Genomic DNA, 14,529 nt, shown 5'->3' on the forward strand with positions numbered 1-14,529 from the left:
ACAAGGGTAAATGTTAAAAGTCGATTAGTTTCTGACTCTACAGCAGACGTTAGCTTCCGCCTTCGTGTCAACAGGAGAATATAACTCGAGAGATATAAGCTGTGATCTTGAATCTGTGGCGATATCGAACTGTGGTAGGGCTATAGCCAGTGTAGACATGAAATGGACAGATTTTGCATCGGAAATTATACTGCGCTGCTTTCTTGGTATTTTCTTGTTGTACGTGATGTTTTACTTGACTTTTTTCCCAAGAAAATTCATAACACTAACAGTTGGTTGTACGTTTGAAAAACCGTTTCATGATACTAAAAAACCACTTTTCTTATGCTATTAATAAAATTACATTATCAGGACAAACTGTTCACAGTGGTGTGTATGTGTGAGAGAGAGGGCTGGCAGACTGACAGAACCATGTAAAACGCATCACTTTTCTTCGGCTACTTAGAGGAATCCTTAGCTTGTATCTGCAGACGAGCTATAAGGCCATACTACTGGTTTTATGTTCAAATTATTGATTAGAAGAAGGATGATTTCTCTGATATAAGATATATGCGACAGCCACAGTTTTGATTTACATGTGTTATAAGATGTCCTATCTGAGTGCCTATTAGATTGGTAGAACAACAATACATCTATTTTCTTGCTTAAATGATGAATTAAATACTTGCTTCCATAATTATGGGCAGATGTCTACCCCCTCTCATTCTGCCTTTTTTGCATTCATGAACTGTTATTAATTGGTGGACAGTTTTTTCCTGTTTTATTTAATTGAACTGCATTTGAATGTTTTAAATCTATTGCTTTTTTAATTCCCATATTTTTGTTATAGTTTTAGACCTGTTCTTGACATGAACTTGGTAGTCTCCTGTAGAATCTCAACAGGTCCATATAATTTTCATTGTAGGGCAACAAATCTTGGCAATATATCTCTTTTTGCATAGGTTGAAAACTTTCACAGTCCTGCAGGATATTTTCTGCAATCACACTGGGGATGGCATAATTAAGATGTTTTCTTATAGGTCACAGGTGGTGATTATTAGTGTTGCCCAGTTCTTAACCTGAATATATCTGTAGCTGGATCTGATCGTCGTCTTCATCCTGCCTCACTGTCTTATGGTTCTTCTCACTTCTCTGTGGACATTATTCCATATTATGATGTGCTTTCATTGAAAACAAAATAAAAGATCTGAATTATTGTCATGCAGCCTTTTACCAAATGTTGTGTTACTGACACTGTTAGCATCTGTCATTGTATGTGATTTTGGCAAACATTCTGATATAATGATGATGATGCTGATTAGGATAACAGAATTTTTGCCTCCCTTCCATCGAGTCATCCAACCAGAAGAGCTATGGCTGTACAGATATCCTACCTCAAAATCCTATTATTCAGGAAGCCTAATGTGGGTAAGCATCAGCGTGGGATTTTTTTGTTTTAGGGTCACATTGATAATGTTAACAGGGAGAACAATATATTGCTTTTGTCATTCATATAACTAACTCCAGACAGTTGGAACTAACAGCAACTAATATACATTTAATGCATAACATATTTGTGATGTATTTTATATTTTGCATAAAAATATTTCAAATGATAAATTTTGAGGTTGCAGTTCGAAAGCTGAATATTTTATTTTTAAATTCAAATATTAACAAACATATTACACATTGAAAACATCTTGTTTTATAGTTTGAATAGCTTTACCTCTAATAATTTGTTTCTGCAGTGTACATTTGGTAATGTAGTAGTTGTTGCTTTTGAAGGCAGATCAAAACTTTCAGTTAGACAACAAAATAAATATCACAAAAATATTCTGCAGGCTACAGTGCTTTTAATGCCTATCATCACCTTTTTGGGCTTTTTCTCGGTGCGAAGGGATAAACAGGACCTTGTGCAGGCATCTTTTGGTAAGCAATAAAGAAAATTATCTGATGATCCAATTTACAGTGCTGCAGTTCAGTTTTGAGCCATGTTTGGTAGTCTAGAGATACTTAGAAATCTTACATTTTACACCTACCAAAGAAATGTGGATTTTCTTCATCTTCCATTGAAACTGCTGTATGGTGTATAGTTAGCAACTTTATAGCTTTTTTGAATCTCTTGATGTTGGGTTAACTTTCAGTTAAATGATGAATGTTGATTTGTTGAGTGAACAACCTCATTCTCAAGATAAAAGCCAACAAATGTCCTTGCGCTCAAAAGTTTGATGTCTAAAAAATAAATGATAATAATAAATGCAAAATTTATATAGCTCATGCTCTTAGCACTTAAGAACAAGAATGAGACATAGGCAACATACCATGGGACAGAAGAACAAGCAAACAACATATGAACAATAGAAGAATAAACAACAGTACTGGTGGCAAATAAAGACAAATATAAACAAGTGTAAAAATGTATTTTTCTAATAGTTTATATTTTTATATCTTTATATGCTAAAAAGTCAAGATTACAGTTATAGGTAAGGCTAGGAGCTTATTTTAATTAGATGTGCTTAGTACAATAATGTGATATAATATTACTTTCTGTTATTTCCATGTATATGCACATGTGCATACGCTCATGCTTGTGAGCACACGCATACACAAATATTTATATTTCTTTATCCTAGGTGCATACCTAGCCATTTTCCTGACAGGTGCCCTAACAAATTGTTTGAAGGTGGTTGTTGGAAGGTATGCTTTTCTTTGAGCCTTGATGGCTGTTGCAGATTGACTCTAGTAATGGCATATCTATTTTGTCTGGTAATTTAATCCAGAATATGCTTCAGTTGATTTAAAAAAAATGCAAGTTTAATGCATGTGACAACTTTCACTGTGTATGTGTATGTGCCAGCATAAGCATCACAGGTCTTGCATATATAAGTATTCAGTTCATAGTAAAGATCTTTTGTGAATGGTTAGCGAGTAGAACTGTGAGCCAAACTGTTCAAGGAAGAATAAGTTGTAGTAGCAATGCTGGGTTTAAGGGTGAATGAGGGTGATATTTGTTTTTATTATTTGCAAGTTAGTCAACAGTAGAACCAAACTGTAGTATAAATTGTATTATTCTTTCAAATAATTATGTAAAGATGATTGGTTTATCCAGATAGACCAGAAAGGGCTTATTAAATGTAGGTGGTATCATTCAAAGGCCTCGGCCGGACTTTTTGGCACGCTGTTACCCTGATGGACTTCCAGAGAACATTAAAGAGATTATTTGCACTGGACCAGAGAACATTGTGTCTGAAGGCCTCAAAAGTTTTCCCAGTGGTCATTCATCATGTAAGTAAGCCCACATGTAATTAGACTATGTATTTAATGAGAGTTTTGACGGGATTTTGAATAACAGATAATAGTTAGGTGTGTCATTCCTGCCACAGATCACCAGTTTCTAGGCCATAAATTAATTTCAATTTTGTGCAGTTATTAATTACAAGTGATAGTGAGTGGTCGCAATTGATAAAAACCATAAGGCAGAATCTCTACCTTTGCTAGCTGCAAGCACTAATTAAGCCAGTCACAAGCATAGGAACATGGCAGCATCTAGAGTATCACACTTCCAGTATTTGTGAACACATGTTGGAGATAATGGTTAGCGTTCCTAACCTGAAAGTGCCAAAAATTGTTTGAAGAAAGGGTTGTTCAAATAATAATGTTCATCATATTGAAAACAAAATGTGGTTTTGGTTTTTTAAACATACTTCAAACAAAATGATTAAAACTTAGTGCAGGTTATCAAACATTTAAAATGACAAATAAGTGAGTATACTGTGTGTAGACATCATGTACCAGCTGATACATCATATTTGATTGGTAGCTAAAGAGAAACTGAATTTATATTATAGAGGTTTTATAAATTTTATGTTTTTTGAATCAGTGTGCTGATTTGCAAAATAATCTGATTTCCTTGTTTTGTGAACAGGAAAAAATCAGGCATACAGATAAAAGAATTCTGTGCTGTTTACAATTGTCATGTTCAGTCATTATAGACAATACAATCTCCACAACTGATTAAATTGTCAATATAATTTTTAAATATATAAAATTCATAGATCTGAAAGAATTTTTGTGTTTGTCATATTAATCTAAAAACATAAGAGGTCAAATATGAATGTGTAATACTTTGGGTGTTGGAAGAGTGACCCAAGTTTTGTCATAGCACCATTTTCAATGTGGATGTAATTGTATGAACACAAGTCTGGTTATTATTTATACTTATATAGGAGTCTGACAATAAAGACTGTTGATAAGGGCATGTACTTTAAAAATTACTTTTACAACAATGAATAGACTTATATAAACATGATAAATAGCAGTCTGAACTGAATAAACTCAGCACAAAACAAACAGCATAAAAGATGAGAACTTAAACAAGCAGATTCCATTCAAAGCATGTTACTAATAAACATATTACTAATAGAATAACAAACTCCTTTGTATACTTATATACTGTGTTACTATAATTCATATTTTGTCATTGTCCTTAGGTCTTGACAGTTATTAAACATGTTGAATCAAGTACAGAGCTTATCATTAAATTATGTACATATTGCATAGAATCATAGCATAAATTGTGCAAGGTATACCTTGAAAACAATTTTGAACAGCTTTTGTGCAGAGTGTGAACAGGGTTGTTTTGTCACAAAAATTAAATGATTTTTCCATTTAAAGCTTTTATTATGCTGTGATCTATTTTTGTTACAGAGTATGGAAAATACATTTTAAGTAAAGTGTAACTCTTTTTAATTTTCAGTGTCATTTTGCTGCATGACATTCATTGCCATGTACATTGGAGGCAAATTGCATGTGTTCAGCCGTGGAAGAGGTCAGGGTTGGCGATTCATCTGTTTTCTTATCCCACTTGTGTGGGCTACCATGATATCTGTATCACGTGTGTCTGACTACCACCATCACTGGCAAGGTTCGTAGACAGAATTATCAGATGGGTGAGGTGTTTATTTTATACTGTAGATATCATATTGTGATCAAATAGATGAGGTGTATATTTACTATACAGAACATATTGCTTTCAGGTGAGTGAGATATATCTTTACTGTAAAGAATGTATAGTTATCAAAGGTGTGAAGTGAACATTTATTGTAGAGAACATATAGTTATCAAATGGATGAAGTGTACATCTACTATAGAGAAAATACAAATGGGTGAGGTGTATATTTACTGTAAAGATTAACTTGGCTCACTGTTCCTTGTAGTGTCAGCATTCACTTTTAGTGCTCTCCACAGACAACAGGATGGAATGTTTTTGAGATGAACAAAAGTGGGCATATCTGTGCAGAATATTGAAAAAGAACACAGTCAAATTTAAATACATCATCCTTCCTTTGACCATCTTTTGCTATTGTCTCAGTTCCTGTTGACCTGTGTGCCTGTTAAGGTGCATACCTGCCCGTTTTGTTGATTGATCGAGGGAGTAGGCACATTGACGAGATGTGTTATTGTTTCATTTCAGTTAGTACTGTCATCACAGTAAAATCCTTATACTTAAATTTTACTATCTTTTACTTCTTTGTGCTTTTTTTTTATAGTTCCCAAGTGTTTAAGAAACTGTTACACATTTCTTCTTAACCAGTGAAAGGTTAGCATAATCTTTGCATGCTTTTGTCACCTAGAAAATTATAGGCCCTTTCTTGCCGCCAGAAAAACATAATTATTTTCTTATGGAATAAGTCATGTGACACATTTAAAACTGTTTTTGCATTTATTTTTTTTTTTTTTCAGATGTGACTGTTGGTTCCATTGTTGGTATAGTAATAGGATACACTTGCTACAGACAGGTATTTCCTAGTTTGTCCAGGATGAATTCTCATCTTGCCTATAGCCAGGTACCTCCTGTGATTGCATCTCCTGACACCTTCATTGCAGATCCCCATACACCCCTTTCCCCACATAACAAATCTCATGAGGTTGATTTCCAATTTGTCTCAAAAGTTGTGTAAAATGAGGATTTTCAGCATGTAGACTCTAGCTTCTTTGATCCTTTTGTTACTGATATATTAAACTCAAGGACCCGGGTTATTTACTACGCAATTCGGACCATGAAGTGACCAAAGGATTTTAATCTGCATATAGTGTGTTAAGACAAAATAAGCACACCTTTCTCTCACAAAGTTTTTAAAAAGTAGCAGTACTGGTAAGAGTCTTTGTAAGCCTTTTTTAACATTGCACTAATGAAAATGCGTGGGATTATGAATTTAAGAGATCATGAGCCGGGGGTAAATTATGAATGCTTTTTGTGTTTTATGTGTTGGCAGAAGAATTAAGGTGTAATGCAAAGCATCCTGAAATGTGCTTCATGTCTCATAAGAATTTAATGAGAAGGAAAAAACCATTGGATAATTTGAATAAATGCGTAACTGATGACAAGAAGATTAACATGTTTTTGTTAAATATGGATGCACTTCATGAAGAAGAGATTTGTAATGACATTTTTAACATGTATAATTACTGTATATTGCTGTGGGCATGAAAGATACCTCTTATTGTGTGTGTAGCCATGTTAAAACCTGTAGTGGTTTTCTTGTTTTTGTACCAGATTATTTTGAGAAGCTCAGATTTTCACTTGGGCATAGGTGCCATGAAAACTGCCATGGAATGTGTGTCTTGAATGTGCTGCATCAGTTAGTTAATTTGTTATTGTTTTTTTTTTTGATGGAGTATTTAGTTCTTGTGTCACTAAGAAAGGGATGAATGAATGTTATATATTGTGAAAAAATTTTACAAAAAATATCAGCTTATGTTGTCAAATGCTGTAGATGTTAGTTTTTGTAGCTTAAGACAGTTGTGTTTGAGAAACACAAATTGTGAAATCTAGACTATATATGACTAAACAACTCATTCCATTGTACAGACATTCTCATATTCTAATTTTTTTTTCTAAATACATCTAGTTTTGGTCCAGTTGAAATATGTACATTCCTGAAGTTTTGAAATTCACATTAAATAACCGCTTATCATCAGATATATTACCAATATCCTAAAAGAGGCACAAACATTTTGTATTGTTTGTAAAATAAAAATTTATGTTGATAAATAGTGTATTGTTGCAAAATTTGAAACAGAAATTGGAAATTATCATTTAGTTTTTAAGTATTGTAAGGGATATAGTCTTATTCACACTTCAACAATGGCAACAAGGAGAGTCAAACTGACACTGCCTTAAGATCAGCATTTCTTTCTGAGAATTTCAGTGATGGTACAGGTTTGAGTTACAGAAACCATGTGTTATAAATGCTAAAAACTGTCCTACCAGCATGTCACTTTCCTAACAGACATCCATGACTTAAAAAGCCTGTAATTGCCTTAAAAACATCAAGATACAAGGTACCCAGTGTGTACTCTCTCATAGCCCATGACACTACTGTCCAGTGGATTCATGCCCACTGTGGCTTGCTAGAAAAGGAGGGAATTAATTGTAACAGCTCCCAAAACCTGTTTCATTTAATGAAGCGAAAGATGTGGACACTACAGGCAGAAATGGAAGGACCTGTTTAGCCCACCATCTGATGACCAGTTGCTACACCTACAACACTCACAACAAACTACCATCTTCAGACTTTTACACTAGACAACGCCTTGGCCTGATGTTTACATTGCCTCTTTGAGGCCTTAGAGCATTCTTCTGTTTTTCTGCTTTGTCACCAACATTGTGAGACATGAGCCCAGCTGTGGAATCAGAGCCATACTGGAAGAACTTTCATGACTGACATATACTAGTTATTATGGTGCCGTATGTAAATACTTAACATTGTTCCCTTATTTTATTTTTTTTTGGTACTTGATACTTAAAAGTGTCTTGACATTTTATACATTTTTAGGTTTTGTATGTCAATTGTACGTGTGCATTTATGTGGATTCCATGTCAATTGCATATAAAGACAACATATCTGTGGAGGGAGACCTATATAGGATTTTGTTTATATTTTTTTAGCATGTTGTTTGAGAACTACGGGGAGACAGAAATGTGATGTTTAAATGGTGGTAAGTACCATCTTCCAGTACAAACTGGGTGTATATACAAATATTAGCATGATTACTTGTTTTATTGATTACATGATTTTGTTGATGTTTTGTACATTTGTTTGAAATAAATCTTAAGATATAAAAAACCCCACTTCCCTTTGTTTCTTAAATCTGTTTTTATGTCTAATTCTAGTTTTCAGTTTCTTGTAGGAAGTATAAAAGGTGAGACAGGTTGGGGCTTTGCATTCCACCTACGATGCCCTAAACTTGGTGAACCCCTTATAGTTCACTGTTCCTTTTTTTCCCATTGTTAATCTTACAGCTATTAAGTTATCCTGCAATGCTCCCCTTCACATTCATCTTAACTAGTCAGCAGTAGGCAGCATTCTTAGTTCTGTTTATATTTCACTAATTCTTTAATATGATATGAAATTATATTTTTAATGTTTTATATGGCAAGTTGTCTGCTATGCAGACAGGTACATATTGCTTAATGTCTTTCTTTTCTTATATTTTTATATCTAGGGAACTGTCTTGATATGGCAAAGCTCGTCACAGGGGTTAAAAATTTATTTCTTAAAAATGTTTTTAGGGCTTTTTTAAAAATTAAAACTATGTGGCCTCATCATTTTTAGAAATAACTTGGTAGAAAAACTGAAGATGTTGGAAGAAGACTAGAAATTATTTAGTGACTTTACAACGGATTATAACAGCTGCTTTTTCCCACCATAGTGAATAACATCAAGTCTGACAAAAGCGATTGATTTTTATCTGAGACAATTTAAAAGCAGTTTTTTTGTATTAACTATTGGTAGTTAAGAAATCATAGAATACTCTTGACCTGTGAATAAGGAGTTAGACTTGATTGTTCTTACCTTTGTGGAAATAGCTTTTAAACAGGTATAAAATATACATTTATGAAATGGTTTAAGGAATTTAGTATATGCATGTGTCATCATTTCAGAGGTTTTATTTCAAAAATCCTGAAAAAGAAAACATGCAGAAATAAGTTTACATCATGTACACCGTTTATCACAGCAAGTATCTATTAAATGTAGTTCTGGGAAAATTTAATCACACATGAAATGGCAAGAAATGAAAACCTAAAAATAAGGTTTGCTATATACATTAGGTATCTAAAGAAAATACTGTTTCAGAAAGTTATTATACTTCGTTCAGGTATTCAAGGAAGCTTCCAATGGATGGGAGATCTAGTGGTGGCTGGTCAGCAACAGGTCTCTGGATATCTACTACCTTAACATGGAGATTTTGGGATCCAAAAAGCTGAGGCACAGGGTATTGTCGAGGGTGGGGTCCAGCCTGATGATAAAATGGGTATGGATAAGGTGGCGGTGACCCAAAGCTAGATGATGGCACTGTCAGAAAGTTTGCATGGTGGCTGGAAGTGCTTGTACCAAAGTTTTCGACATAGCACTGTGGCATTACTTTGTGTCCTATCTGAGAATCAGTGGTGGGTCTGTTTGAGCAGATTATTGACCTGTTTGTGTGTTTGGAAATGGGTTCCTCTAAGGACTCAGGCAAATTAGGCTTTGCAAAAGGTAAACCAGGCCCTGATGCACTCTCACTTGACTTTTGTGCTGTTAGATGTCCATCGTAGGACCAAGGTGGCCGATAATACCAGTCTGGTCTCTTGTTATTGCCTTCACAATGCAAACCAGCTGTTTGACATTCTACATGGATTTCTGCATTTCTATCTTCATCACAGCTAGCTTCTTCCTTCACCTGCAGGAACTTTTCTGTGGTCTTTTGGAGTTCGGCAATGGTACATGAGGCAGTGCTTACTGCTGGTAAAACGCTGTAAAAGTCTGTGTATGGTGCAGACTGCATTTGAGGATAGCCAATGCATGCATGACCTGAAGACCACTCTGGTCTGTAGTTACAGAAACCTACATAACTGACTGCATTAGCTTCGTTTTTCTCTGGCTGAAAATAATGATACAGAGGAGCATGCCGTAAAAAGGAATTTGGTGGAGAGGGTGGTGGAGAGGGTGGCATGTTAGTACAGGGTATGTTCTGTGCTTTAGATGATTCACAGAGTGTTGGCATGTGAGGTTGGAAAGTCTGTGCAGTAAACGCACCATAGGCATGTGGAAGCCTTGACTGGAGTGGGGAACGTGATGGCGTAAGGCAAGCTCCCCCAGCAGAGTCTGCGCATGAAGCTGGGGTACATCCAGGCCAGGAAGTGATGTAGGCAGCAGGACCACCTTGTGGGGCTGCAATGTAGTGGCCAAATCCTGCAGCAATCTGAGATTCCTGAAGGGGAAGGCCATTTACTTCTGAGACCCTAGTCATAGAGACAGACATCCTACTACCACTACAGGCGCTAGACTGTAACAACGAACATACATCATCACCACTGCCTGCAGAAAGTAAATTTTTTCTTTGAACTAAGCCATAATTATTCCCATCCCACATTCCATTTATTTTGCCATTTCCTCTGTGGCTGTCAGTCTCCATATGCTGACGACGACAGAACTCTTGAAACTGTATCTGTTTTTCTCGCTGGCTGATCTTGTGGGCAACATGGCTTGATGGCAAGACGGGAGAGTGACGATCAGACATTGCATGCCAAGCTGATGGGCAGATGACATCTAAAACACAGCTAGTGTCCACCAGATTGCAATCTTCCTTTTTTGCATCCACTTTACAGATACTTGAGCTATTACTTGTGCACTTGCTGTCGCTCTTCGCTGTGTAGTATGGATGGTAGCGATCAGCTGAGTCTGCTTTCTTTGATCTTAGAGGCATGCAAGGATAATTCTTTTGGTCCATGTGCTGGTTGTTTGAGTGCTGTACGTGTTGAGACCGTGGTATACAGATAAGGTCATGGATTGCATGCCGCCTCCGTAGCGCAGCTTCTTGCTGAATGTAAGTACTGTCTTCCTCTCTAAGACACACCAAAAAATGAAACCTTTAAATGATGCACCTGAATCTGCATCATACATACTAAATTTATAAATTTAAAATATCAAGGACTTGATAACTTAGGAAAATAACTCTGTCCTTTTTTATAAACTATACACTACCTTTCACAACAAAACTAAAAAAAATTCGAAGTGCATCAGAAATACAAAGCTGCTAGTTCATGGCATTTAGGCAAGAGGAAGCATGATCAGCCAAAAGGAACAAAGCAAAGGTCAGTAGAGAAAGAATCAAAGGACCAGAAACTGTCCTGGAACAGCATTGCTAAATTTGCTGCTGACAGAAAAAAATGGAGATTTCTAGTGGATGCCTTATGTATTACCCTATGTATGAAGAAGACTAAGTAAATAAGTCAGTGGCATTTTTTACTGTGAAGTCACCTTAAGGGGCAGTGAGAAAAAGCAATGGAGAACTTCTTGGAATTTCTGCTGATCATTTTGCCTCGAGATGTGAGCCAAACCCACTCCCCACCTTTTGCTTGAAGGCGAAAGTATACTGTTTGGACTTCGTTACTCTCTATCACTGAAAGGAAAAACACAAAGATAAGATTAAATATTGAATGAGCAAGTCTTTCACATTTCTCTACCTTAGTTAAATGTTAGTACTAATGTACTTGGTTCTTTAAAATGCCAGTGGCAGTTAGGAACAGATAATACATAAAAGTTGCAATATTTTAAAATGATAACACTTTATTTATCCCAGAGGCAATGTGATATGAATGCGGAAAACAATACCACAACCTATCCATATCCGCCAAATAGACTCCATGCATTCATGTTTCAGACAGCTGCATTCATTCGCACACAACAACATTCAGACGTTGCATGGCCGAAACAACAAAGAACAGCCTCAGTCTGTTGGTCCTGCATGCAGGTACACAGAATTGGCAGCCTATGGGAGTTGTGATCTGGCATAGGCAGAACTTGCCGATTTAACATTCCTGTATTCTGCATCTGAGAAATGCATTGTGCAACTCTGCATTTTGCATTGCTTACAGTTTGTTGCAAAAGAACATTTTATAGTGTTTTTTACTTACAGAAGGAAATTATAGAAGAGTCACCTCTGATTATCAGAACTCGCTTAATACATTTTTTCTTTAAAGCTCTATCTAGATACGTATGCTTTGAAATTACTTAAAGATGGTAACACTCACACATTTTGTGGCATGCAGCAACTGATGCCAAGTCTTCTGGATGGATTAGGATATAGAAGGAACGTTTCTCCAGTTCTTCTGGTTCAAATCCTATAATATCTGCACCTCTGGAAGAAAAAGAGCAAGAGGACACAGTGTATCTATTAATATTTTCATTATTATAGATAATCCAGACATAAAACATTCTTTTTATCTATGGTATATTACGATAATAAGGAAACTTTTAAGAAATATGTCTTCCATAGACTAGTTCTGAATGTTTAGAAAAGGCAGCACTAGAAACTATAAATTAAAAAAAAATTTGAAAGATGTTATTGATTAGTCCTTGGTGGATATTGTGAAACAAGTTTAGCACACGAGCTTTTCAAATTTCTGTCCTTTTTTAAAATATATTTTTTGAACAGAAGAAAAGAACAAAAAGGAAACATTAATTCTTTCACTAAAAATGCTGTTCTTTGTAATGCATGGATCAATCACTTAGAGTATGTCTCTATACGTAGGTGAATAAAATAATTTGTACAAAATTTATAAAAAAATTCTGACACTTTACATCAATCATTATGACCATAGTTCCTATGGCCTGCTTACTTTTTGTCCATCTCCTTGATGTTAAGATTGAGATCATGCTTGCTCCAGAAAACATTCTTCTGCAGATCAATATGTAACTCTGATGCCCTCAGCATGAATGGGTTGCAAAATAGGAGCACTATGTTGCTTGAGAAACGCTTGCTTTTTGGCATATTTGGTACATGCACCATCTTACCAGAGCAATGCATTTTCTGCACAGAAAACATAACTTTGTATGAGTTTTTGGTGCTCACATGTGTGTGTGTGTGTGTGCATGTGTGAGAGAGATTTATGAAACAATTAAAGTAGATTTCATCTCTAAGAATAATAATTGGCTTGAAAAAAAAATAAACCGAGTTGATTAAATGTGAAAATATTTGGTTTATTTGTCCTTAAATATGTTCAATCTGACCTGAAGGTGAAAGAAATTCGATCAGTTTTCATACTTACAAGGTAGCCAATAGAAGATCCGCTGAAGCACCGCATTCGGCAAACAAAAGACACAGGCTTGCATGTCTCTCTTCCACTTACATTGCATTCTTCCAGGTTCTGAATGCCGTCCTAAGAAAGTGCAGACATTGTGCCATTGTGAGTGTCATTAAACACGGTGACAGTGCTTTGAGATATCATTCAACCTCTTCCTACCCTTGTTTGTACACAGGTGATAAATGATGTCCCAGTCCAAACTCTTAATGTTACACATAATTGAAATAGCTGTGTCATTAACTGATTTATTTATAAAGGATTTCTCTGTATAGCTGTGCAGAGTTCATCTACTCACATGCATCTCCACTTGCAATAGGCATGGACAGAAAATTCTACATTTGCACATATGCTCAGAACAAGCTAAAGGGTGACACTATTAGGGTATATGAGAGAATAACCTGATTTTGATCAGCTTGGTTGCCAGGATGTACTACCAAGTGCCCCAGCGTAGTCTCCATAACCATCTTCAGCTCAAACATATCATCACTGTGTACTATACTGTAGAGGCAGCGATGCATTAGATCTACCTAATAGGCAAACGAGATAAATGCTTTTAAAAAATGTGGACAAAAGTATGAGATTAATATAACAACACTAAAATGACGATCAATTAGGCTGCTTAAAAAGATCTGTAAAACATTGTTTTTCTTGTCTTTTGTCTCTCATTATTCTTGTATAAATATGATAAAATACATTTCAGCATTTTTGTGGATAATTAAAAGAGATTAAAGAGAGGTCTTCTACAAGGTGGTGTTCCTAATAAATTCTTTCAGCAAGACGGCAAGACACTTTCTTAAATTTGATGGCAGCATATGAGAACAATTTGCGGTTCTATGCTCCACTAGGGGTGAAAACGAATAAGAAGAGTTGCGAACGATAAAATCCTCAAGCAACTTACCTGATTGTATCCCAAGTACTGCAGCACATTACTGGAGACATAGAAAATGGTGCCGTCTGCTGTCAAAACAAGGAGAAAGCCATCCAAGACCTATATGTCAGAGAACAAATAAACCACATTTATAAGATATGTGCATAGTTGATCATTAGACAAAAGTATATGGTGTGTGAGAGTCATACATGTAAGTGTGTATTCAGAGAGCAATGCATGATCCATAACTAAAGGTGTAACTTGGGGGAAAATTAGTTCTGTCACAAAGTGTGGCAAAAGTAGGTTAGCAAGATATATATAATGGGTATATACTATATAGCTTGTAACGTGCTGCATGCTTTCAGCCGAGAAATACCGGACACTAGCATATAGTTTAATGCAAGACGTTATATCAGGACAATAGCAAAAATCACGTTTTAGACTAATTATGTGAATATATACTCCTTGTTTTGTGATATTTTTTCTTTCTCAATGCATGAACAAATTCGTCTGCTACGCTTTGCCGAGAGCTGTGATCTCCCTTGAAGAT

At 35.6% G+C, this 14,529-nt stretch overlaps 2 protein-coding genes across 3 annotated transcripts; one reads left to right on the top strand and one right to left on the bottom strand.

Annotated features, from left to right (window-relative positions):
- Positions 1-38: 38 nt before the first annotated feature.
- On the top strand, positions 39-8,108 carry LOC112564513 (phospholipid phosphatase 5-like). 2 transcript variants are annotated; one of them, XM_025239375.1, is made up of 8 exons: positions 39-219; positions 1,302-1,407; positions 1,821-1,908; positions 2,613-2,676; positions 3,134-3,264; positions 4,736-4,903; positions 5,722-5,825; positions 6,255-8,108. In XM_025239375.1, the coding sequence occupies exons 1-8, from the start codon at positions 158-160 to the stop codon at positions 6,261-6,263; spliced, it is 732 nt and encodes a 243-aa protein (XP_025095160.1). In that variant the 5' UTR covers positions 39-157; the 3' UTR covers positions 6,264-8,108. The 2 variants fall into 2 exon arrangements, with proteins under 2 accessions (XP_025095160.1, XP_025095159.1); XM_025239374.1 differs by having other exon boundaries at positions 40-219; positions 5,722-8,108.
- On the bottom strand, positions 6,634-14,512 carry LOC112564512. The gene is made up of 8 exons (XM_025239373.1): positions 14,442-14,512; positions 14,010-14,099; positions 13,510-13,638; positions 13,076-13,186; positions 12,647-12,837; positions 12,059-12,165; positions 11,286-11,427; positions 6,634-10,870 (listed from the first exon to the last, which is right to left on the bottom strand). Exons 3-8 carry the CDS (start codon positions 13,627-13,629, stop codon positions 9,127-9,129), a joined length of 2,415 nt encoding a protein of 804 aa, XP_025095158.1. The 5' UTR covers positions 13,630-13,638; positions 14,010-14,099; positions 14,442-14,512; the 3' UTR covers positions 6,634-9,126.
- Positions 14,513-14,529: the final 17 nt, after the last annotated feature.

The sequence above is a fragment of the Pomacea canaliculata genome, linkage group LG5 (assembly GCF_003073045.1).
Source record: "Pomacea canaliculata isolate SZHN2017 linkage group LG5, ASM307304v1, whole genome shotgun sequence".
Classification (NCBI taxonomy): domain Eukaryota; kingdom Metazoa; phylum Mollusca; class Gastropoda; order Architaenioglossa; family Ampullariidae; genus Pomacea; species Pomacea canaliculata.